Here is a 25,152-nt window from a genome sequence, read left to right on the forward strand (position 1 = left end):
CTTAGCGTGCAAATCTACAGAAGTACTCTGTATTCCTGAGTAATACCATTATAGCTGCTCAAGTGAAAGTAACGGAGAAATATTGTATTAGTCATCTAGCTAGATCGTTCTGATGAGTAAAATACCTTTAGTCCACAAAGATGGCTAAAGACTATGGTGACTGAGTGGGAAGCGTGGTGAGGAGCATACACACGCTGGGAAACCTGCAGAAAGAGAGAGTTTGAAAACAACTTCACTAATCATTGTAGTTTTTTAGTGTAAGTATAACATAACTGATTTTAGAAGTACATAATACAGATGATGGCCAACAGGAAATGCAGTATGCAGGGTGTAAATGAACCTTTTCTTGAAATCCACTGGATTTTAGCCATTGGCCTATTGTCTTTTATTCATGTCCTTACTGACTGATGACTGTTGTCATGCTGGTGACACAGTTGTGCCTGCTACCTGCCATTGATCCTAATAAAGAAATTTGTGTGACAAGACCCAGTGCCAGTCTGAATTCATAGCAACTGAGTAAGTCTTCCTTATCAAAAATGTGGCAAGAAACACCCCTTGTGACTTTTTTGTGGACTATTCAGTCTCCTCATACCGTAGACCTTGAAAAAGCACTTCAAAATACAGGTTTTCTTCATGCTAGTTCCCACTGTTTGGACTTAAAGAAAAATTCTTTTGTCCTTCAAATTTAAGATCAATAATGAAAACTTATATTCAAAGTTACTTGATTTGGGTTTTGGTTGGGTTTTTTGTTTGGTTTTTTTTTGTGTGTGTGTTTTGGTTTGGTTTTTTCGGTTGTTTTGTTTGTTTGTTTTTGTTTGGTTTTTTTACAAATTCTGGCTATTCTACTATAGACAGGGGCCTTTGGGAGAGAGGTCACATGTTCACTATGGATCCATATGTATCTAACTGTTTTCCAGGTAAAGGTGGAAATAAATAGTTTTGGTTTTTCTGTGTTAGGGTCTTTTTTTTTTTTTTAATATTACATATTTCAGTGAGCTGGAAATTGCGGATGTTTTTCCTCCACTGCTGTAATGAACGTTATTTGAAACAAGAGCTTAATTTAGTGTTGAGGTCACTAGTTTGAAGTAAGGTTTAAGGCATTGGCTTAAACTAGTGGTTTAAAAACAGCGCTGTATGGTTGCTGATTTCTGACAGTATAGTGACTTCACTAGAAATGTAATTACAGTTCTTTCAGGGAAACTTCTGATCAGGTGCATAATATGTGCACCAAGAATAATGTTCCCAAAATACATTTCTCGTTCTGGAGCCCAAGATTTGGTTTTGAAAGGAACTTGGGCGCTTAAGCTCTTAAGTCATGTGCCTCTAATGTGAAGTAAAGGATTTTGAAAAGCAGCTCTTGTAAGAAATAAAGTATTGAATGTTCCATGTTTCCCATTTGTGTGCTAATTTACCTCTTAATGTCATAATTATATAGCCATGTGCATTTCACTTAATTAGGTGTTCTAAATATTTAGGAATGTTGGCGTTTTTATAGGTTGCTGCAATACAGCGATAAAGAGGACAATACCCTGGAAGTAAGATTGATAGCGGGACGGTGTATGCACTGTTCCCATACTGTCCAGAAAGGAACATTATGTTGCCTAGATGCAAATGAAGATTCCTCTTTGTCTGGCTTGCTTGTGTGAATTTGCTTTTTCTGTTCCTTCACTACATGATACTAACCAGTGTGAAATCTTTTGTTAATATGTGAATGTAAGTGCTTGAAAATGTTGGAAATGCAAAGCATGGGAGCAAAAAGGCATTCAGTATATGCCAGTTTTCAGCTTTCAGCTCTTTATTTAGAGAATCTGTATGGACTAGCAGGAATATTCTAATGGTAACTGTGTTTTTTTCTTTGTAACAAAAATATGAAAAGTTGCTATTCTGTTTATAAAACAAACAGCTTTTAGACTAGTAAACATCAAAACCTTTTGCAGAGCCATAACTTTATTTTCCTTGGTACAGAACAGTGCTTAAGACCAGTGCACTATAAGCTTTTTTAGAGCTATACATAGAGCATCAGGAAATTAAAAACAAGTGTGAATCAACAGAACAGGGGCTAGGGAGAGGAAAAGTGCTGCATCCCCCAGGAATGTTTCTGGAACAGCCTTTCTGAGAACGATGGCATGTAGAACAGTCTATTGTAAAAGGTACAGTGTTGCATGACAAGCATCTCCAATGTAATGTCTTCTGTTGATCATTCTCTTAATTGTGTAAGTGACCTGTGACTTCCACAAACTGCTTGTTAGTCCTACTTCTCTTTCATTTTTAAAGTCGTTCCCTTAAAATATGCAGAAATAGGAAAAGCATCTCAAGTACTACACAGTGGGTAGGGGTTTGTGAGTGTGTGCATATATATATATAGCCAAATTGTATTTCAAATTTATGTTTGCTATCTTCCAAAATAATACATTTCAGTTTAAAATTCGTCTGGATATGGTTTTGTCATGTTCCAGGTTAGGAGGCTGAATGATGAGCAGCTGTCTCTTCAGTGTCTTTATTTAAGCCTATGAAAGAAACTAGCAGTGATCTTGCTTATGTCAAGACTAAATGCCTTGTTTGCAACTTCTAAAGTGTGCGCGTTTGACATTGTTAAAATCAGACCATAAGCAGGGCATCTGTGTGATTGTGTTTGACTAAAACTGATACGTAAAGACAGTGGAAGGTGATGAGCTGTTCTGTTGGTGTCCAAAAGGCAGATTGCTGAAGATGGATGGCCTGTTGGACTACTGAAGACCCAGATAAAGCCATCTATTTAGACTTTTGCACTCTGAAGGTAGCTAAGCTTTCCTTTTGGCAAAACGTAGGTGAAGTACGCAGCCTGACACAAGGACTTCTTGTGTGCTGTGACCCAGGAGTACAAGAGGAGAGCAGGTGGACTGAAGAGCCGCTTCACCCAATAAACCGTGTTGCCTTAAGAAAGAATACAAGAATGGCCAAGTAATGGCCTGTTCGGCTAACCAAACTGATTCTATGAGGAGAAATCTTCCAGTTCTTAGAGAAGGGTTATTTGAATGTAAGAATGGGTGAATTTTATATAAGATCTCACTGCTGGCTTTGTTCTGTAGAGGTTTCCCTGTGCAGGGTCATTTCATACTCCATAGCAGGGCTGTAAGCTTCTGATGCACCATCCTGCTTGGTTTCCTGGAGCTCTGATATGTGAAACTTCTGGAAGCCTTAATTTGTGAAACTATGAATTATTGTCCCTGCCCATGGCAGGGGGGTTGCAATGAGATGATCTTTACGGTCACTTCCAACACAAACCATTCCACGATTCCATGGTTGTTGGTGGTTACACGTACCAGCCTTAAACATTTTTTTTACTTGTCTGCTTGTACCATAAGGCACCTACAAGCAAATCTCTTATTATAGAACCATAGAATACCAGGTTGGAAGGGATGTCAAGGATCATCTGGTCCAACCTTATCTTCATATTCAAGCTGTGGATTTATATGAGTTATATTTCTAAGCAAAGGTACAACTAATAGAGGAGTGTCTGTGTGCACTGCCTAGTGGCAATCTGCTGCAAATAATTTCCGAACACATATCAGTGATTTGTTTGCATCTTGGTGTAATGACTGAAAACCCTTGTCAGTCAGTGACTAGACCTGAAAGTTTGCAAATGCTCAAATTTCATCAGAAGTATAGAATTTTGACTTGAATGTGCTGCTGTTTGTACGAGTGGTGGGAAAGTATTTGAGTTGTCTAATCCATAGACTTGCTCTCAGTCAGGATCACATGTATGTGTTTTCCCGAGAGCTACCAAATTTTAAGAAACAGTGATGTTTTACTGTAATTAGAGTAATTTTACATTCAATATGTGAGTTTGAAGTGAGAGATGCTGTGCAAAGTGCTGAAGCTCGTTTTTTCATTAAATTGAATGCTGGGCAGGAGAAGATTTGCTATCAACGTCCAAAGCTTCTGATCAATCCAAAGGTGTCTGTGTTATTACATATATGGATTTTGGTAGTGTAATTGTAAACTTCCTAGGCTGCTTATTGAAAGGATGAGTGCAGAAAGAAACATGTATGTAATGTTTTTCTGGAATGTTCTCATCCAGCTGCATCTGTGTACAGATTTTTCTTTCTCTTAGTATGCTTTTACTTCCTTTCTTTAGCTAAGATTATAAAGGTAGAGGCTGAGAGTTTTATTCACTTGAAAAATACCTACATTTCTTGTTTGTAAGGGGTTTTACTGTGAGAGACAATTGTCTGAGACGGTTGTCTCAAGTACAGCGTTAGAGCAGAGTGCGGTCTCATAAATTGCTGGTTTATGCGGTGCTTTATGGTACTGAATATGCAATAGAGCTTTACGCAAGGAAAAACTGGGGAAGGCGTGGACTCTTAAGTTAGAATAAACCAAGGATAGAATCCATTAGTCTCGTCTTGTAGCTCAGGTAGCTAGTGTCTTTTTTTCTTCTATTTTCTTCCCCCCCCCCCCCTTTTTTTTTTTTGTTAGATAATTTTGAAGTGGTATCAGGATGGGGCTGTGAATGGGAGGTGTTCAAGATCTGGGGAAAAGGACTAGGAAGTGAGCGTGTCTGAGACACTGGAAACCATCTTTTCTCTCCTTCCTCCTTTCCCCCATTTTTATGGTGGATATACAGTAATGGTGCATTTTTAACACTTACTATTCTTTCTGTAGTCTTAATGTTCCCTATGGTTGCTGTTAGTATTTGGAGGTGCGTTAATATACGTGCTCTATTTCTTTAACACAGTAATAATTTATAATTTTACCTAAGAATTGAGCTTTTCTTTTTTTGTGTTTTTAATAATGCTGTGTAAAGAGCATACTAAGTAGTGGAATGTTTTGATTTCTTTACGGTAAAATGGTTTTTATAAAGGAATTATATTTCCTTGCATGAAAATATTGAAATTTTTTTTGCCAATACCAGTAATGGGCATCACTTTTCAGCTCTTCAGATCTTCCCATTTGGTGTTCTCATGCATTTTATATTTGTTTAAGGGCGCAACAGGGTGCGTATAATAAGAAAGTCAAGCTGTGCTTTTGAAATATGTGGGCTTGCTCTGTCAGTAATGAATTATTTCCTTTTTCTTAAAATTAAATCCTACCTGAGAGATCGGCATTGAAGGCTGACGTAGTGTGAGGCAAATGGTGCTGCAGCAGAGCATGCAGAAGAATTTACACGGAGCTGCTGCTTCTCTTTTCAATGCGCCACAGGTTTTTGGGGATTTTGTCAAGTAAAAAGTCATTTTTCCCAAAATTGAGTGGGCCGCATTTTTCCCAAAATTGAGTGTTGTGCATCTGTTAAATCAAGGTTACATTTTATTTTATAAATCAGGGTCCGTTGTCCAATCTGTTTTACATACCCTCTGTGACTTGTTTTACTCTGCAGTCCAATGGAAACCTTGTAGTTAGAAACTTCAGATTAAGAAAATAATGCACTTTTTTTATACTGATAGGGATTTTAAAAAAAACCAACCAAACAAGAAACCCCCCCACTCTTTGTATCAGTGATTGGTAGCTGCTTTTCATCTGATTAAATATTCAACATTGGGCCCTACTGAATCTGGGGTATCAGACCAGGTTTAGTTATGGTACAGAAAATAATAAAATGGTTCTTTGATAGAAGGTGGGAGGGGAAACACGATGCTTATTCAAGTAGTTAAATATTTCTTCTCAGTTCTGTCTTTACATGGTTTTTCTGCTGTACTAGAAATTCTGCAAATTCTTGCTGTTGTAAACATGCCAATACCACTTTTTGAAATATATATGGCTTTCACCGATAAGCAGAAAATAAGTGAAGACAAAACACAAGTTCCACCAAGGTATTTTATAGGAACAGATAAGGGAAGTGTACATGAAGGGGCATTTTTAATCTGAAGTAATTTGTGTTTTAAACCAAGCATTCTCTACACAATGAGGTATAGTTTAGAATTCAGTGGTGTTCTTGGATGCTTTTAAAGAGCTTAATCTCTTTTTCTCAATGAAGATTATCACAATAAATACTGAAGCACTAATGTTAAATGAACTTCCTGTACTTAATATTTTGATCAGTTGGCAAAATATTTTTATGTAGCTTGGAATTAAAATGAAAATAAACATTAGAGTCCTGTAATGTATTTGAATAATAGAGTGGAAATTTAACAATGCAGGGTATTAAGCTGTCAAAGTTTTGTGAGCCTTTTATAATTCTGTGACAAACACAAAATACAGATATAAAGGATATTTAAGAAATACAGTGACAGTCACATTCCTCTGAATTCAGATTTGTCGGTGGGCTGGTGTATTTTTGATAGCTGATTTCTTGGACAGACGTGATGTAGGACAGATGCTTGCATGGAGTAACTCCATAGTGCTGTGTATTTCTGTTCCTGTCCAAGTCTGTTTATATGTGTGGGAGGGTGGGGTTTTTTTTTATTAGCTGGAGAACAACTGTTTCATTTCAGCTTTGAAAACAGAAAAATAAGGAACTTCATGTTCATTTTGAGAAAGAAATGCCCAGCTTTTTAGTAGAAAATGTGTAATGTGACGGCTTAACATTTAAGATGTGCCGTGTATTCGGATTACCTTTACCAGAGAACCTGTCACCTTTTATGTGGCTTAGTTTAGCCACTATCAAGATTGAATTATTAACATGCAGCTTGCAGATTTGTATCCTAGAGATCTCTTCACAGTAATTCATTCTGAGCATGCAAATACCCACTTTAGGAAAAATAAAGCCCTGAACATTCTTGGGGTGAAAGCAAGAGTGTCCCACAGCATCACGGGGAAAAGACGTCAGGTATAATTCTCTTTCCAGATGGCACCCCTACAGGTGAGGCAGCAGCCTGTGAAATTACATTCTAAATTACACTACCGATGAGCACAGCACACTGAGCAAAACGCTTCGGTATAAGTAATAAATGACTTGATTCAGTACCATTGACGGTTTATGTAACTTACAGGAACGCCATAATGAATTGGGGGGAAGAACTGGGAGTAGGGGGGTGAACCAACGGTGCCAGAGTGGAAAGGTTGGGGAAAGGACGGTGAGAATTTGACTGTATTTCTCATGAGAAGGTGTGTTTTCGAGCTGTACTTCCTGTGTTTGTTTGGCAGACATTGTAGGTGATGGGCATTTTAGGCAGGAAGTAGTAAGTGAAGAGCTGATCCATAAAAATGTCGCTTTGTACCCCTTGCTGGTAACTAGTCTTAAGATATGTCCTAGAGGACACGTTTAAAATACTGTGGAAACAACTCATTTTCAATTAAAAGCATCTGAAAAGAATTTTTATGAACTATACATGTTCTATTTTTAAAACTGCGAGAGTAAGAATCGAAAAAAGAAAACTCGGGTTCCATTATGTGCCTTTGGCTTGCCATAGGCATAAAACTATCTCTGCCTGATGCAATTGGAGCTGCTGGCCTTTCCAACCGTTTTGCAAAGCTTACTAAAAATCATATTGCTCACAAAGTAGTAGTTGTCGTTCTGGGACTTAATTCTAAGGACTTCATAGAAGTTAGGCAGTGAAGCGGAAGAACAGGCAACATTTGGAAGAAAAGTGTCCAGTAGAGCACTGTGGGGTTACCAGGATAAACAGGTTGAGAAAAGGGCATTTCTATTGTTGAATACAACTACATCATGCTTCAAGTTTCTGATTTTCTAGTTTTGTTTTTAGTTCTGAAGGCTACAATGTGGATGGTGATGCTTGTAAGCAATTCTGAACTTGCACTATTTTTTTTTTTTTTCTAAGAGCCTTAGGCAAAATAAACATCCAAGGTGGCATAAACTTGAAGTAAACGTGGTACCTTAGCGGTGCAGTTCCCATGCAATGCTGTCTGTCTTCAGTAGCGTGGTATGATGACTTCAAAAAAAATAAAATAAAATAAATCCCTATGATGACTGTACAAATATGGAAGGGCAAGAAAAATGAAGGCAAAAATGTTTGATTACTGCTGACTGTGCTTGTAGGACTGCAGGTCCAAAGTCAGGACTTCCAGTTTTTGTTCTTTCCTACTGGCAGTCAGGGTATAAATCAAACCATATGGCTAAGCTGTGTTTTAAACAAAATGAGAATTAGGACACTAAGGGAAAATGCAAAATGTATGCTGGTAGGATTTGCCTTAATAGATTTGTTGTCATAAGAATGTGTATGTGGATGAAATGTGTTATAGTATTTAGTAAAAATAAGGATCATACTCAAACTTGGAAGATAGGAAGGGAATAAAATCACTAAATCAATTGGAAAACAAAGGGCTAAATCTAGCTCTAACCATTTTTGTCCTGAGAATTTTTTAAGTTCAGGTGCTGCTAAATGATGTAGAACATCCAGAGAACCCACGTCTTTGGTGTATGATTTATTTCCTCCTGTCTTAGTGAGCATTGCCCAAGCTGGTACAGGGCACCATGAGGTTACAAATGTGAAGTGGCAAAGATGCATTCCATTTGGTGTTTCTCTGACAATAATTTTAATGTTACTTGCAGTACTAAGTGGAAAGAGATTTTCTTGGTTGTTATCTTTTTGTGCGTGTGTGTGGTCCCTCAGAGTTATTACTAAAAAAAAATCAATATGTACAGCTTTTCACATGGCTTGAGTTGAATTTGATTTTGATTTGAACGGGATTTGATGTTGTAGGACTCTATCAGGTAATTGTTGGAGTAGGTTGGATGTTTGTTGCCTGTAGTTTATTAATTTAGTAGGTGCTGGATACTTGCAGTTTGGGAAATTAAAGATGGTACTTTATGTAACTAAAGTTTTGAAGTGATACTGCTATTGTTGAGAAATTCACTGGGTACTAGCTCTCATTGAAATGTATGGGCATATAAAGTCCTTAAACTGTGTTGATAAAGCCTATCTGTAGATTGGTTAAGTAGGCTACATAAGAAGCACAATGATTTCTGAATTCTTTCCCTTTTCTATAAACAGGGTTATTTCCTTCTCTTTGAGTCAATGCTGGATTCTGTCATCTACGCAAAGAACACGTACCTGGCAGAGGGAGGCTCAGGTTGGTGCACGTAATTCTTTTAATAAATTTAGCTCTGGGGGGAAACTAAATGAACTCAGAGACTTAGAATAAGCTATGCATGGGTGAGAAAGTTGCCAGTCTACATGAAAAATGTTTCCATTAGTATGAGCTTCAAGGCATTAATTTACTATATGGGCAATAGAAGAACATTGGATGGGGTATCAAGGTCTCAAGTTAATGGTGTTTTTAAGAATAGAGGGGGTTATTTATTCTTAAGTACAATCTAAATTTTTCCTCCCTACTTCTTCCCCTATATGTGGGCATTTGTTTTCCCCTGTCTGAATCCCATTTACTGCATAAATACAGAGGAAAATACGTTCTGTTCTGTAAGATGTGATACTCTTTAAGTAAGCTATGATGAATTAGCGCGAGAGTGGAGAGGATGTTCTCCTGGAGCAGGGAAGCTGTCTGGGGAGGACATAGTTTCAGGCACAAGAAGCCCCATGAAGTAACTAACAGAATTACATTGTTTCAGTTCAGCATATTTATTCTGTCCTGATGGGAATATATCCTTTTTCTTCATGGTCTGAGGGTAGGGAAGTGACAGAACAAAAAGGTTTTATTTTGCAGTAGAGTTCTTTTATCCTTTTAAGTAGCTTAGATAGTGTCATCTTAAGCAGTGTTTAAATGCCTGTAAATATTTATTCCTTGTGTGATGCAGTTTTCTGCAAGAGTTCTGCATATGCTTTATTCCTTGCGCTTAATTCCGTTGTCGTATTGTATTTCATATTGACCTTTTCAATCGTAGTCATCGGTCTGGGGTTTTTTTCCTCTTTTGTGCTAACCATGCACATAGTTAGTTTCACTACACTGACTTAATGATTGGATTAATGACTCTGTAACAGTGCTCGCTGCAGTGTTTCCTTTTGATTGCAGTGAGCTTTTGTATGCTACAGAGTGCAGCAGGAAAGGGGAGGTTGTATGCAGTTGTCCAATATTTGGTCACAAAGCTGAATATACAAGCAAGAGATTACTATTCATGTGTTAAAACATTTAGAAGCCACTTGAACAACATGCCAGAATAAGAGCTTTTTTGTTTTCAGTAATGTAGGATAGCCCACAGTTGTGGTGTGCTCTGTATAGATACGTGCTGATAATTTTACATTGCAATATAATCAAATTTGGGGACATCCCCTAAATTTGCAAGGAATCATTTTATGTTTAGCTGCTACTTCCAAAACCTTCTGAAAAGGGTGAGAAATTTTTGACCTCTGTTGAAACTGCGATATTGTTTTCTTTTCAGTTTGCATTGCTGTAAGTTTACTAGTGGCTTGTGCCTCACAAGGCTTTTTTGAGAGACAGGGTATGCTGGTTCTGCAGTTATCCTTTGTGGTCTGAGAATGGTCTTGGGCCCTTACGTGGCTCTTCACAAAGCGTACAGTCTTGTACAGACGCCGATTGGTACGCCCAGATTTTAAATGGAATGCTGTTTCCTTTAGATGCTTCCAGTCACTGCTCTTCTGCCAGCTTGTATGGCAGGTAAGTGGCTGTGCCTGAGATTCCGGAGAAAGTTGCTCAGCAATCAGCTTAGCAAGACAGACACCTCTGTGGCGTAGACGAATAACAGCAGAACTGTGGGCACATCCAAATTCAGATGAGCCAAAACTAAGAGCTCGTTCTGAGGTGAAGTCTTAGCAGAGAAATTCCTGGCTTTGCCATAAAGCTTAATTTTGTCTCAAGCCACGTTGTACTATTGAGCCCAAGATCGTTATTACAGGGACTGTTTGAAAGCTGAAAAAAGCAATAGAAGCAGCTGCGATTTGGCCAGATCTTTCAGTGATTGAGCTGGGAATAGAATCCAGATATCGAGATTTGTGTTCAGTCAGTCATATCGTCGTTATTTCAATTTAGCCTATTGGCACGCTGAAGTGGATTATGCCAAAATGTCTAGGGTAATGTGTACAGTATATAATAGCTTTATTTGGGAACATAAAATTCTTGCTGCCCAGGACCCATCTGTTTGTTCTTTAGAGCTATTACTTGGTTGAGTATAGATTTTTGCATACATTTGAGTGCAGTGCACGTTGGCAAGGGGTGACACAGGTAAGGAAGGCATCATTCAAAACGTAATACCATTTGCTTGTTCACGTCAAAGGGATGATGTTATTCTCTTGGAATTATTTCCATTTATCTGGAGGATTGCTGCCTTACCCTTCAGCATCCTGAAGTTCGTGAGGCATTGCTAAGGGATAAAGGATTTCCCATCGTCTTCTGTTCACCACGTGAGCTGTTCCGAGTGACAGATGACTTCTGGGCACTGAGTCGAGAAGGACACAGATGGTCAAAGCGATGAATCTGTGAGAGCATTGAGGAGTATGTGCTTTTGTCCAATCAGCATTTTGTTCATTTCACCTGTGAGAAGGAATAATTGTTAAATTATAGGCTTAATCAGAAAAAAATGACAAGTCTGTCAGGATCGTACAGGGAAGTGTTAGAGGGTTGCAGAAAGAGCAGAGGATTTCTAGGGGGATGGAGGATAATGGGTGAAATAACAAATGCAATTTTAAGCAGATGCGTTTAAACATTTACAAAACTCCACACTGTTTAGATGATTTAGGCTGATGTTTAGATAACATGCTTCCATTTCCAGTCAAATTTCAGTACAGCATATGCTTTTGGATATGGGTGGGTTTGAAAATTTGGAAGTTAATATGTCGCCTGTGCCCTGTTGGTGGAACACGGATTTTTATTTTTTTTGTGAAATCTGAACAGGTGCTGTCTACTTTTTTGTGGCTATTGATAGACTAAACTGAAAATGCAGGTTAGATTACAACGTTAATGTTTACCTTTTTGCTTGCTCTTAAGCACTTTGTCTAATCAGTCACGAGTTCCACTGCTGATGTAAGGATTTGCTGTGTGGGCAAAGAGATTTAATATAAACTGATTGTGGTCCCGCTCAAATATTTAATGCTTGATAGACAGGGTAAACTTTTGCCTGTTACCAGAATGTCCCGGAAATGTGGGCTAGTCCAAGGAAGGAAGGTTATAAAGTAGTTGATCACTTTTTGCTGTGGTTTTCAGTTTCGATTGCAGTATTGCTAGGATGCTCCTGTAAGTTACTTTATAACTAGGGACTTTCTGTCCCTTTTCACCCTTCTCACCATACCCCTTGCATCCTTTGAAGAGCATTTCCCTTAAAAATATTCCCTTAGAGGCTGTAACTGCTTGCTTTTGTTGTCTGTTCCACACTGTCTTTTAATTTTTGGAGCATCGGTGGTGGCTCTTGAAGGTTTGAAATACTGAGAGGTAAAGCTGAATATATTGCAGGTGTCACACTAGTAAACAGCAATACGAAAGCCTCGAGAAATGGAAATCCCGTATTGACGGCTCCAGAAACTACTTGCAGATACTCCTGCCACCAGATGTTGATTTTTGTGCTTGCGTGACAGCTGTCAGGTGTGCTGGAACCGAAGGATTTGTTTCAGACAAGGCAGTTTGAATGCCTTCCTCTTCTGATTCTCATCAAACTGCCTTTTTACTGCTGAGTTAATTGTAGGCTGTTCCTGGAGAGACCTTCTGCTTTGAGTTCCTCATCTGCGAAGTAGGGATGATGATGGCTTACCAATGGGATTCCAGTTTAAGCTTGCTGATATTTATTTATCTATTTATTCTGTTTTAAACAGTCAGAAAGTGAGAAAAATGACAGTGTGTTCATATTTTGTGTAAACTAGTCATTCCAAATGCGGAGGTGGTTGCTTTCTTTAATGTCTGTATATGAAAAAAAAAAAGCTTCTTTAGAGAAGACTCTACATTAATATGTGTAAGATAATTTCCTTTTGGCTAAATCTACTCTCACTATATAAAAGGTTTAACTTCAGTTTGCTGTTTCTGTCTTCAGTATTTTACAAGGCAAAAAATACTGTTTTTCTGACTTATACCAATGATTTCTCCATACTCATTTTGATAAGCTACAATTTCAAGCAGAGCTGAAGACAAAAATTAATTTTACAGTTCACCAGATTTTGGGGACGAAAGAGAAACTTAGCTTCAGTTTTATTAATGCTGCCACATTCATGTATCAATAAAAAATAAAATAAAATAAGGTGCTTATTAGTAGGTATTTTGCTCTGAAGCCAGATCAAGGATTCAACATTATGTGGCTTTAAAGGCTTTAAAATTCTAGAAAAAAACCATGGGAATTTCTTTGTGGAAAGAGTCCTAGCTAAATATCAGTTGAACTTCTCTTACTATTGGATAGTGCTATAGACAGCCATGTTCATAGCAGCTGTTCTTTGTGTCTTTTCCAATCAGTAGTGGATAGAAATTGCCAAGAGATTGACTGGCTTTGCTATAGGCAGCTGTTAAAAAAGCAAATGTCAGTCTTCCACTACTACTTGGAAAAGCTATAAATAAGTACTTCTTCTGAAGATATTCTTGGGAGAAGGGAGAGCACAAATGTGAAGATGGTGTAAGAATGATAGCTGTCATCTTAAAACTGAGGGTTGGGAATTGATGAGGAAGTTCTCTTCTGTCTGTTGGATCACTTCCATGCTCTGCAGATGCAGACAGAGGCGTGGTTATTCTTTTTCCGTACCCAGAAATAACTTTTTAGGCTGTAAGGCAAATACCAGCCAAAGCTGATAATAAACAGGAATAAAACTCTTGAGTAAGAATATTTGCTCTTTTCTGGAAATAAGGTCTTTTCTCAGAGGTTTCTTGTTATTGCAAAGGCCTCCCCTGAATTTTTTCTTTGGGTATCTGCCTATGGTTATTAAATACATTTTAGGGCAGTCTCTCTATAGAAGCCAGAAAAGGATTTTCCGAATTATTTTCTTCAGACATCAAGTTTCCAGTCACTTCCTGGCAGTGGGATTCAACTACAGAGATATTTTCTCATGAACAGGAAATACTGTTACCAGACTAGTGTGCGAAAATTAAGTTCCAATGTCTAGTCTGCTCAGTGGACAAATGGGACTCCAGAAAATGAAGTAGCACATAAAGTGTCTTGTCCAAGAGCTGAAAAAAGTTCTTTTGTTTGTTCTTTCCAGATGTTAATCACATAAAAGAGGGGGAAAAAAGAGTCTTCTTCATGTATGTCTAAAATAAAAATTAAAATTTCACTAATTTGTTTTTGTTGTTACAGTTTATCCCGACATTTGCACCATTAGTCTAGTAGCTGTGGGGGATATGAATAAGCACGTGGACAAGCTGCTCTTCTGGGAAGATGTGTATGGCTTTGACATGTCTTGCATGAAGAAGGCTGTAATTCCTGAAGCTGTTGTGGAGGTGCTGGATCCAAACACACTGATATCTACAGCCAGTGTCATTAAGGTACCATACTACACCAAAAAAAAAAAAAATAGAGGTTTTTCTTCTATTTTCCTTCCCTCCTCACCTCAGTCAGTTGTAAGTTGCAGGGAGGAGGGTGTTTATCTTTTCCTGTGTCAACCTAGCTGGCTTTAAAGATCTTTCATTGGAGGATCACTCGCTGTCACCCATAGCTTCATCCAACAGAACATCTGAAAAGGCAACAGTAGTTTCTGCAGAACTCATTGAATTAATGTTATGCTTACTTTTCTGTGTTGTCTTTTTTTATGACAGCTTTGTGATGAGGAATAGCAACAAAGCTGGTGGTGTTTCATAGGAGAGAACACCTACGTGACGAGCTATAATTCCAGGACACTGACTAGTTTGAAATTTTGACCATCTTTGTGATTAGTTATATTTTGAACAGTTCAGATCACATGCGTATTAGGACATTATGGACACATGGATATTATAAGCAAAGATTTTTTTTTTTTGTCACAATAGTATTCTAATTATTGTTCGTATAGTTACCTGTCTATGGTAAAACACTTAAGGCATTAATATTACTGTTCTTCAGTGGGAATTCCCTCTTTACTAAAGAAGTAATTTCTATTTAAATGTGTTCCTATCCTATTTTTATATAGGAGTAAATGGGTTTACATAATTCATTGCTAAACTTGACACCATTACTGCGGGTGGTTCCAGTCTCTTCCAGCATAGAAATTACTTGCTGTGGTCAGTTGTCATCCTGCCCACGAAAGCAGTAACAGGTGAAGTGCAGTGTTGTTGTAAGTGTATCCTGATGCAAGTTATTGTTAGCTTTTCTTGTCTATAGCTTTATTACAGAGAAGATTTAAAAACCAGTAGGTTTTTTAAATTGGGTATTCAAATGTAATAAGTGCCGAGACTGATATTTCTTTAACTTGAATAACTGCTCTGGCCTTCTTGTGCGTATCTACTTTGTTCTTTTTTTTTTTTTTTTTTTTTTTGACTCAGAATTCTTTATTCATAGATGAGGAAGTCATTACAGGTGTGTTTTACATTTTATCCTCTGAGCTTGTTGACTAGACTCCCTCTAGAGTCAGTGAAATAAAATCCCTAAGGACACCTATAGTAAGTTGTGTGACTTGAGGCTTACAAGTGTCTTGAGCTTACAAGTGTTTCCTCGAGTGTAAGGAGAGGGCAGAGTCATCAACTCCGGTGTTGAAATATGTCGTTACAGGGAAGATACATTCTACCCTTAGTGATCGAACGTGCACAAGACAGAGGTACTGGGGTCAAGAACCTGAGGCTGTAATTGTTAGGAGTGACTGACGGGTCTGACTGTGCAATGAGTGCGGCACAGGCACTTTTCTCACCTGCTGTGTTTTTATAATGTCCTTTCTAATATATACGGTCACAAGCATTCACTGTCCAGCTCAGGCGTATGTGCTTAGCAGAATTTTTCAGCATGCGGCATTTCATATAACTGTTATGCTTAATGCTTTTATACTCGTTTGTTCTCAGTAACAATCATGGTTTTTAAAATAACCTGCAGTCAATGCGTGAGCTCATTTGCTGGAGTTACAGTTCAAAGTAGTAAAATTAATGAGTTGAGCCACAGTGGCATTATAGGTAAATAGTTTTAATCAATAGCCATTCCCCAAAACAAATGGACTATATTTTTGAGGGAAAGTTTAAAAATGTTCCAATTAATCATAGGATTATTACAGAAGATATTTTAGTGTGTTTTCTCAGATTAGCTGCTTCTTGTTTTAAATAGTTTATAATGTAACTTTTCAGCAAGAGAAACGTTCCCTAAAGAAAGATATACATTATTAATCAATATTTCTTGACGTTGCCTCATGACATTTAATTTCAGCAGTATATGACATTCTTGGATAATGCATTTTAGCTGAGTCAACTAAAGAACTTCATATGGTGAAAAAATGTGGAATTTTTATGAACAAATGAAAATTGAAGCTTTTCACTCTTTAAGAACTCAGATTTTTCCTACAGCTGAAGTGACTTGGGAAATTGCAGCCCTGTAAACTAGTTGCTGCTGAGGAAATCTGTGTGGATGCCTGTGAAAGCTGCTTAATTGCAACAATGGGCAGCTGTCATCAAGAAGGTTACCCAAGAGCAACTTTCTTGAGCAGAGTGAGCTCCTATATCTAGTTCCAAACCGCTACTAGCCAAAGTGTCTGTTGACTTTGACGTTTGGGGAGAGGGGGTTTACATGTTTTGTCAATGTGCAGACAGCATTAAGTGTGGGTTTTATAAGTCTTTTCCCTAGGAAAGTTGCCTCTTTATGGGAGCAACTGAGCAACCTTCATCCAAAGGAAGATCTTAAATTAAATTCTACACTGTTACTGACAGAATTGTATTATTGCTTTCAACAGCGTATCGACTGTAATACTGCATCCACTCCAGACTTAGAATTCTCTTCAGATTTCACCCTGACCATTGCAACAAGCACAAAGTGTACGGTAAGACAATTTTACTTTCTTCATATATGATCAGTATTGCATTAGACTAATAGTGCATTAATTAAGCTTCATTTATCATCAGTCCCTGCCTTGAAACATTTCATTTCTGCTACAGATGTGTAAAATGAGCCCTTTACATAAAAAGAGATGGATGGAAAACTCCAGTAATAGTGTTACGGTATAATGCAGGTAGATGAGGAGAGGGAAAGATAAGGAGCCTTAGCATTGGGGTGCTTCTGTTCTGTTCTCTAGCCCATTTTCTGGAATAAGAGTTTTCTGGTCAGACATGTTGTTACCATTATGCTCAAGAATGATCCAGTCGCTATTCTCACAAGAGCTTTTCTAAGTTTAGTAAAAAGAGTGAAAAAGAAAAGAAATATGGGAAAGGTAGACTATAGCTCATGTAATAAACATGTAACAGCTTATGTGGCAACCGGTTTCTCAAACAGGGAGGATCACGAAGCTTACATTGTGAAGACTGGGAGGGAACGAATGCATGGTTAAAATCTGAATCTGTTAAATCACTGGCTGATAACCAGGGTTTTTACTGCATCTGTTTAATTTATTGTATGTAAGTTAGTATTTTTACTTTATGTAAGCTAATATGACTTACATTCAAAGGAACAGCAATTCTAGAAGGGCTGTAGAATTTGGGTGGAAGGGAGTTCTAATTACAGCAAACCCCATAAGGCTATGGGGAGACCTCATCACCGCATTCCAGTATTTAAAGGGTGGCTACAGAGAAGATGGAGACTCCCTTTTTAGAAGGAGTCACATGGAAAAGAGGAGGGGTGATGGGTACCAGTTACTCCTGGAGACATTCTGATTCCACACGAGGACGATTGTCGACACGAGGACGATCAGCCATTGGAATAATCTCCCCAGGGCAGTGGCGGATTCCCCAACATTGAACACTTTTAAGATTCAGCTGGATGGGGTGCTGGGCCAACTTCTCTAGACTGTGGCTTTGCCAAGAAAGGTTGGACGAGATAATCCTGAGGTCTCTTCCAACCTGGGATTCTGTGGTTCTTTGATAAGAATCTCCGGCAAATCTGAGTCTGTGATCTCACTCAATTGAGTATTATTTGTCTTATCAAACACTAGTCAATATGAAAAGGAAGAAAAGAGAAGAAAAAAAAAAAGTCTGAGCTTTACAAATAAATGAAAACTCAGTATTAGGGCATCTTTCAAACACTTCTTTGAAGTTGTACCTACGTTGTTCAGAATGAATTTACATAAATACACATTCATTTTGCTGCTTCTTTTTCTTGGTTATTCAGTATTTGCTAGTCATGAGAAGATAGAAACACTGATTGTTGGATTAATGAAAAATGTGACCTATTTTTTTATCCAAGTGTCCGTGTAATTTATGTAGTGTGTTTTGTGTTCCATTTTTGAAGTATAAGTCACAGAAGATACCTAAATATTTGTATTTTAACATACTTCATTTAAGGGTGTGAGTGACTTCTGAAATAAAGAGGTTATTAGTGTGCTTAAAGCTAAAACAAATAAGGTATTCCAATCTGAATAGTTAGAAATGTTTAGATTGGTACCTATGTGAAGATACTTTTTTGATTGTACCTAGTTATGATGCACAGCTTGCTTTCTTTGTTGGAATAGGGAAGAAAAGAATCAAATCAAAGATTTTTTTTTTTTTGTAGTGTTACCGTTGGGTGGGGCAGTTTTGGGGTAAAGATGAGTTACAGATAAAAAAGTCAGGTGGTGGCTTAGATTAATGTATTGAGGTTTTAAACACTAAATGATAAACAAAGGCAGAACGCCCAAGTTTTATCTTGTGTTTTTTTGATTAAGTGGAAATCTGTATATTTTATCATGCATTCGCAAAAAGAGAAATCTCCTGGTTTTAGTTGTCAGAATCATAGAACAATTCTTGTTGCCTCAGAGCAGGGTCAGCTTTGATTCCAGACCAAGCTCCAGTTGCAGCCCTGGGTTACTTTTCTTAATATGGCGACTTTTAAATAACTGATTGGTTTAACAGAAATCTTTACAAAATCTTGGGGATCTTTTTGATGTTTGGGTAGAGTAAAATAGCTTATTTTGTAATCATCATTTTCCCTAGCACTAGACCTTTACGAAAAAAACTTCATTTCTGTTCTATGATTCTGTGGTATCCTTGACTTATAAATCAATATGTACACATGCATTTTATGACTTCCAGGGAGAAGGGGAGAGGAGTGGGGGAAGAGCAGTGTTTCTGAAATTCTGCAGTGAATGCGGGTTCTAAAAAATGATCAGAACTCTGTAAAGTATTTTGCACTTCATCATTTTAGGTGTATTGACACTTTGAGTGAAATTTCCAGTCTTTCTATGATGGATTGTAGAAGTTTAGTTGGGGGTTGACAGTTCATCCATCATATCAGGCTGCCTAACCTTGCAGTAAATGAACAATAAAAGTCCATTATTTATATTGAGAATTTTTGAGGAGATGCTCTAAGATTGCAATTTGTCCTTTGAAAATAACATTAGATGTTTTTCTTGTTTGCATCCGTGTTTTGTTGTTCTATTGCCTTTTCAGTTTTTGCACAAAAAAGAGGAAGCTGCTTATATTTCCCAAAATCCTAGCTTAATGTATGTGTCTGTTCTGATTTTTTTCTGTTTTTAAAATATGAATATTTTAGAATAATTTTGTTTTAGTTGCAAAAAAAAAAAAAACTTCACAGAAATAACAGTTTGGAAATCCATCCTTATATGCTTGTATATATCAGGGGTTTTTTAGCTTACAACCTAAAGTTCATTTCAAAGCAGCTTTTTCTCAGCCCTTTCTATATCGTAAAAGTATGAAAACAGATTTGGTTGATCTTATAGTGTTGCCATCAACAGCAAAGCTAACTTCAGACCAGGGTTACCATCAGAACTATGGCTCCCTTTAAGTGCTCTGTCTTTAAAAACCAGACAAGTGGGAAGCTTAGGTGATATGTTAGTTGTTTTGTGGATCCTATTGTAGATTGGCTCCCAGTTTGCCCTGTCTCCTTGGGCTGGGGGGAGCAGGTTTCCATTCCAAGGCACTTCGTGGGTACGGAGGAGTAAAGTCAGACAACCTCACATGGAAATGCGTAATAGAATCAGAATGGTTTGGGTTGGAAGGGACCTTAAAGATCATCTAGTTCCAACCACCCTGCCATGGGCAGGACACCTCCCACTCAACCAGGTTGCTCAAAGCCCCATCCAGCCTGGCCTTGAACATGGAACGCATGGTTGCTGTTGCTGAACTTGTTTTTTCAGAAACGTAGCACTGATGGGAAGTAATTTAGCAAGTACTTGGAGAAAAGAGTTGTGGCCTCGTCTAGTTGGAATATGCCACATAATGTTCATCATTGAAGAGCTAAACTTTGAGCTGGCAGCTCTGGAGGCATTGGCCATGTTGGGGTCTGTTGCTTCCTCCTGTCAGCCTGTTCTCACGTCCTGTGGTAACAGGGCAGTAAGTTGTAAAAGCTGACAGGAATCAGAGCCATAATGCAGTCTTTTCACCAACTCATTACCATGGTTGCTTTGATTATGACTTGGAACGTCCCCAGGACCCCTCGGGCAGGAGAGGCTGCACTTCTCATTTCTGCGGCAAGATGTTAAATACCTCCTGAACCTGTGTTTTAAACAGAAAGAGGGGAGATTTAGATTAGATATTAGGAAGAAATTTGTTACTGTGAGGGTGGTGAGCCCCTGGCCCAGGTTGCCCAGAGAAAGCTGTCGCTGCCCCATCCCTGGAGGTGTTCAAGGCCAGGCTGGATGGGGCTTGGAGCAGCCTGGGCTGGTGGGAGGTGTCCCTGCCCAGGGCAGGGGGGTTGGAACTAGATGATCTTTAAGGTCCATTCTAACTATAACCACTCTATGATTCTAAAATCTGACCTTAGTTTTTCCTTAATTTCTTTTTTTTTTTTCCCCTTTAGTAGATACTGTTTGAAGTTCGGTGTTTATATTCTGTGTTTATTTTCAGTCTCAACAGAGCAGTTGACCTTGTCTTGATTTCCCCACACTTTATTTCTGTTCTTGTAAATTGTTCTGGTAAATGTTTCTGGGAGGGTTTCCTAAACGCTGTGGGAAAGTTTCGCCTGGGAGACAGGTAGGAACAGGGCTTTTTTCCCTGTTCTTTGGCTGGAGGGAGCACAGGAAGATTAGCCCCTCAAGCCTAATGCTAACCCTTTGGGACTTGCCACCCACCTCTTTCTCATCCTTTGATTTTTATTTTTTCCCCCTCCATTTCACTTTGTCATTTTTTAGTACAAACTTTTGACTTCCTGAAAACTGATAATGCAAGTGCTGAAGTAGGTATTTCTCTTCTTGCTCAATATTATCCCTGTTCTTGCTCTCAGAAGGCTTTGTTGCTGACCTCTCAGCTAATTATCTGGTTGTATGATAGTGCCGCTTAATTGTACTAGAGTTTTTTTGAAAGCCGTGCAATTCAGTAGGCAATAGGCTGTTTTCTGTTTTTAAATAAATGGGCTAAGTCAGGACATAAATACCCAAACTTAGTGATGAGCTGGTGAGAAACAGAAAAACCGCACAGTTCCCCCAACTTAAGAGCATTGAAATATCCCTGATTTAAGTCCGTTCTTCCACCTGTAAATGATTTTAAATTACTCTCATACTTTTGTGTGACAAAAAACCCCCAACCTAGCAGAGTATTGAGTCATGCTCATAACAGATCAGCCTGATGTCTGTCTCTAGGTGTATCTTAAAGGTATATATAAAGAATAAAGATCCTATAATGCATTTTATATGCATTATATAGAAACAGTATATACTTTAAAAAAGTAGGTTTTTATTCCAGGTGTTCAAGCAATTAGGTAAGTCTTCAAGAAAAAAAAAATCCCAATAAACCTGAGAAATACGGAAAGATTGATCAAAATTAAGTATACTGGATGTGGTGCTTAGTTTTTCAGACATTTTTTGGAGGTGGGGAGAAGTCAAGGCACGTATCAGAGCACATATTCTTCCTGTTGATTTTTCATCTTTTCCTCCTGTGGTTTGCTACCAAGTAATATATTTTTGGATTACGTTTATTTATCATTATTTTAGCTTTCAAAGACTGAAGATTCTCAAAGCATGAAACGGTTGCATGGAATCATTATATGAAATTGTTTCAAAGCTCTTTTACTGCAAGTTGACTTTATTTCAGTCTTACAAAGATAATGGCCAAAAATAAATTTAATTAGCTTGCGAAAGTACATTTTCCTGGTAAAGAGCTAGGGTTTGTCACTGCTGATTTTAATGAGACATCTGGCTAATATCGGTTAGTAGATGCTGCTAGGAAAATATTCCATTAATTGTATTCTACGTTGATCACTGTGTGAGCTTTTGAGATAAAATATAATGGTGATTACCCTCGGTGTAGAAATCAATTGACAAACTTTCTCTTTTGTTTGCCAGCGTTTCCCTTGTGAGTCCATCAAGGTTGATCTTTCCTAGCTGAATAACAATATCCCCGGGGAGGAAAATGGCAGTATCTCTTCATTGCTCCCAGGAGATCTTGTCAAAGAGCAGGGGATGTGTATAAAAAGTAGGAGGGAGGAAGGGGGTGAAAGAGGGATAATGAACCAGAGGACGTGACTGATGTATTAAAACCTTTAGGAGGAAAAAAAGGAAGTTGAGTTGACTGGAGAAAATTATTTTGACTAAGGAAAAATCTTTGTGTGTTAAAATCTACTTAAGTGTTCTACAGTTTCATTTTCTAATGCCCAATATTCCACTGGGGAGCCAACAATAAGTATTAGCATATAAGTCTTTAATTCCAACCTTAAATGAGAAACTAATTTTTTTTTAAGCTAAAAGTCGGAAATCTGGCTTTGGGTACCACGGTGAAAACACACCTTGAATCCCTGATTGCTGTTGAAAGGAAAGACTGCTCTATCATGTTGCGAAGAAAGGTTTGTCCTTCTGATCTATTTAGTTATCGGTAGCCTTCTCTACAGTGATCTCCAGATACTTACTCTTTTTAAAAGAAAAATTGTTGGGTTTTAATAGCGAGGGGTTTCTTTTCCCTGTGATAAAAATGCAGCAACTCTGCCGCATGGGTGACAAACATTCCATCTCCATGCTTGGATAAACTCCATCAAAAGCACATTATCTCCCACTTCTGTGGCCAGCTGTCTAATTGTATTTGTTGTAGCCACTCACTGTTGGAACATGATACTAGCGAAGAGCAAGAATGATAAATTACTCACTGTAGGTGATAGCAATGATGATAATTTTTAATTTCCTTGTTCCTAAGTGAATTGGTGAGGTTGCCTTTATGAGTTCACATAAGGAGTCGAGCAGTCTCATTTGTTTTATCCTGTTAAAATGCTGCATGTACAGCCAGCCATTTTCTTTAGAAAAAAGCCTTAGTATTCAGATAATACATGAATTAAAATGTAGACTCCTCTTCCCATTTCAGCTAAGCGCTTTAAGAGCATAAATAATATGTACTAATACTCATCTGTTAGATACATTGAGATCACTAAAAGCTTTAACGTATTTGGTACATGAATAAATGGGGGAAAATATGCTCAAAATAATTTATCTAGGAGGGAAAAAAATTGTTGCAGACAAGTAAATCTTACTGGGAGGAATTGCTTCATTTACAGTTTTTCGTACGTTTACATGAACACCTTAGAAACCCTCAGTAATGAATGAAGACCTTAAGCTACTTTACGTCTTCATCAAAACCAGTTTTGACAAAATCAGGTAGAATTTAGTGGCTGCTGTTGTGATTTCAGGAATATTTTATTCTTAGCTGTCGAGTGAACTCTTTGACTCTTATAGGATGGTGCTTTGCAGTCTTGGCAATGCACATCTATTCCTAAATATTTTCTTAGTTCTTTACTTAACCTTCTTAGTTCCCTGGGTAGACGTGAAGACTTTGTTCTGGAGTTGGAGTTTTTGTCCTCGTAGCTCTGCTTTTCTCCTGGCAATTTATTTGAGAACAGGAAGAATAATATTTCTGCAATGTTTCCTAATATTTAACATCCTTTGAGGCTAGAGCATGTGTCAGGCTAGAGTTGCAGTTATTTATTACCAGTTTAGAAGTCATTATTTTTGTTTTCCTCTTCCATGTATTCAGGAGACTGGCACTTGAAAGATTCTTCTGGAGGAGGTTTAAGTTCTTGCTGATTAGTCGTTGGTGAAGTTGTAAATGAGCTGTCAAAGGTGGAGCAAAAAGATGAGGAGAACTGCAGTGGAAGAAAAAACTGTTATTGTTATGCTTTTAAAAAAATAAAAAAAAAAAGCCAAGGCAGTAGTTGTAAAACAGAAGAATTTATGGGGACGTTATTTGCTTGTTCCTTTTCTTTGGTTTGCCTTCTTGTAAAAAAGATGCCACCGTTAATAAAAACCTGGCCAGCTCTGTATTGCATTTTAATATGCCCGTGTCTGTGATTGTTTCTAGTACGCCACTTGGAACTGGGTTTTTTCCTTATATTTTGATGTGTGTGTGTTAAATTTTACGACAAGAAGTGAGGACTTAATCTTCCTTCAAACTGTAAACATTGGTAATGTGTTCTTCTGTAGTATTGCATTTTTAATAGAAGTTTGTGGTTGACTCTAAGCTACTGCAGTTTGTGTGATGTTCAAAAATGAAATGAGAAGAAATTTTGAACTTCATTTTACAGAATTATTTCAATGAAATGGTCTTAAATAAAAAAGATATGTATTGTGCATTTCAGCATAAAACCACTACCAAGTAATGAATAAAAAAGTTAGGTGTAAGGGAAGATAGAAATTCCTAAAAAGAAGATAGTAACCAAACCCACAGCTTCCAGCTAGTTTTGTATTATCGGGTGTTTCAGCTTTGATATGTGTAGATTTGATTTGTTATTTTTAGATTTGTGAGGTTTTGTTTTTAAATATACAGGACTAGTGATTGTAGATAAAATTGTAGAAAGCATCATCTGCGTGTATCTTCCTTCTGACCCTTTTTTCCTAAAAAACCCCATTAATGTGGGGTACCAGATCATTTGTGTAGTGGTGCAAGGCTCACACTAATATACCTTAAGGGTGGGGATAGGGAGGTTGTTTTAGGTTAGGGGTTTTTTGCACTTGGCGTTTCAAGAGTGTTGAAACAGGCTTCTGTAACGCAATCAGGTTTTAGTTTTTCATAGCTCTTTCAAGGAAGCTGTCAACTTCTTTTCTGCTCTGAGGAAATCATTAAACTGGGTGTAAGGACCAAGGTTCCTCTTTGACATAGGCCCACTGCTTTTTAGACGAAGGTTTTCTAGATTAAGCAAATTCGAGGCTTCTCTTTCTCTTGGATTCCTTCCTTGCTTGCTTGCTTTCTACAAAAAGGTCTTGGAGCAACGCTGAGACCCTGCGTGCCCTCCCTCTATTTTAGCATGGAAACAGCCCAGCCTATTTCTTATGATACAGCTTTTAATTGAATGACCACTTTCATGCACAGATGTATTGGAATGGGTGGTATGAATTGCTAAAGGAAAGAGAGAAAATGGTATCCGTAGCTACCTACTTACCAGTTTAA

At 37.9% G+C, this 25,152-nt stretch overlaps 1 protein-coding gene across 1 annotated transcript in view; it reads left to right on the plus strand.

The window, feature by feature from the left end:
- Positions 1-25,152, plus strand: part of PRMT3 (protein arginine methyltransferase 3) — a 62,521-nt gene that overhangs the window by 22,254 nt on the left and 15,115 nt on the right. Inside the window, exons 11-13 of the mRNA XM_063333499.1 lie at positions 8,871-8,949; positions 14,054-14,241; positions 16,599-16,685. Of these exons, the coding sequence (XP_063189569.1) occupies positions 8,871-8,949; positions 14,054-14,241; positions 16,599-16,685 (354 nt within the window). The remainder of the gene's footprint in view (positions 1-8,870; positions 8,950-14,053; positions 14,242-16,598; positions 16,686-25,152) is intronic.

Source organism: Chroicocephalus ridibundus, chromosome 4, assembly GCF_963924245.1.
Source record: "Chroicocephalus ridibundus chromosome 4, bChrRid1.1, whole genome shotgun sequence".
NCBI classification, from domain to species: domain Eukaryota; kingdom Metazoa; phylum Chordata; class Aves; order Charadriiformes; family Laridae; genus Chroicocephalus; species Chroicocephalus ridibundus.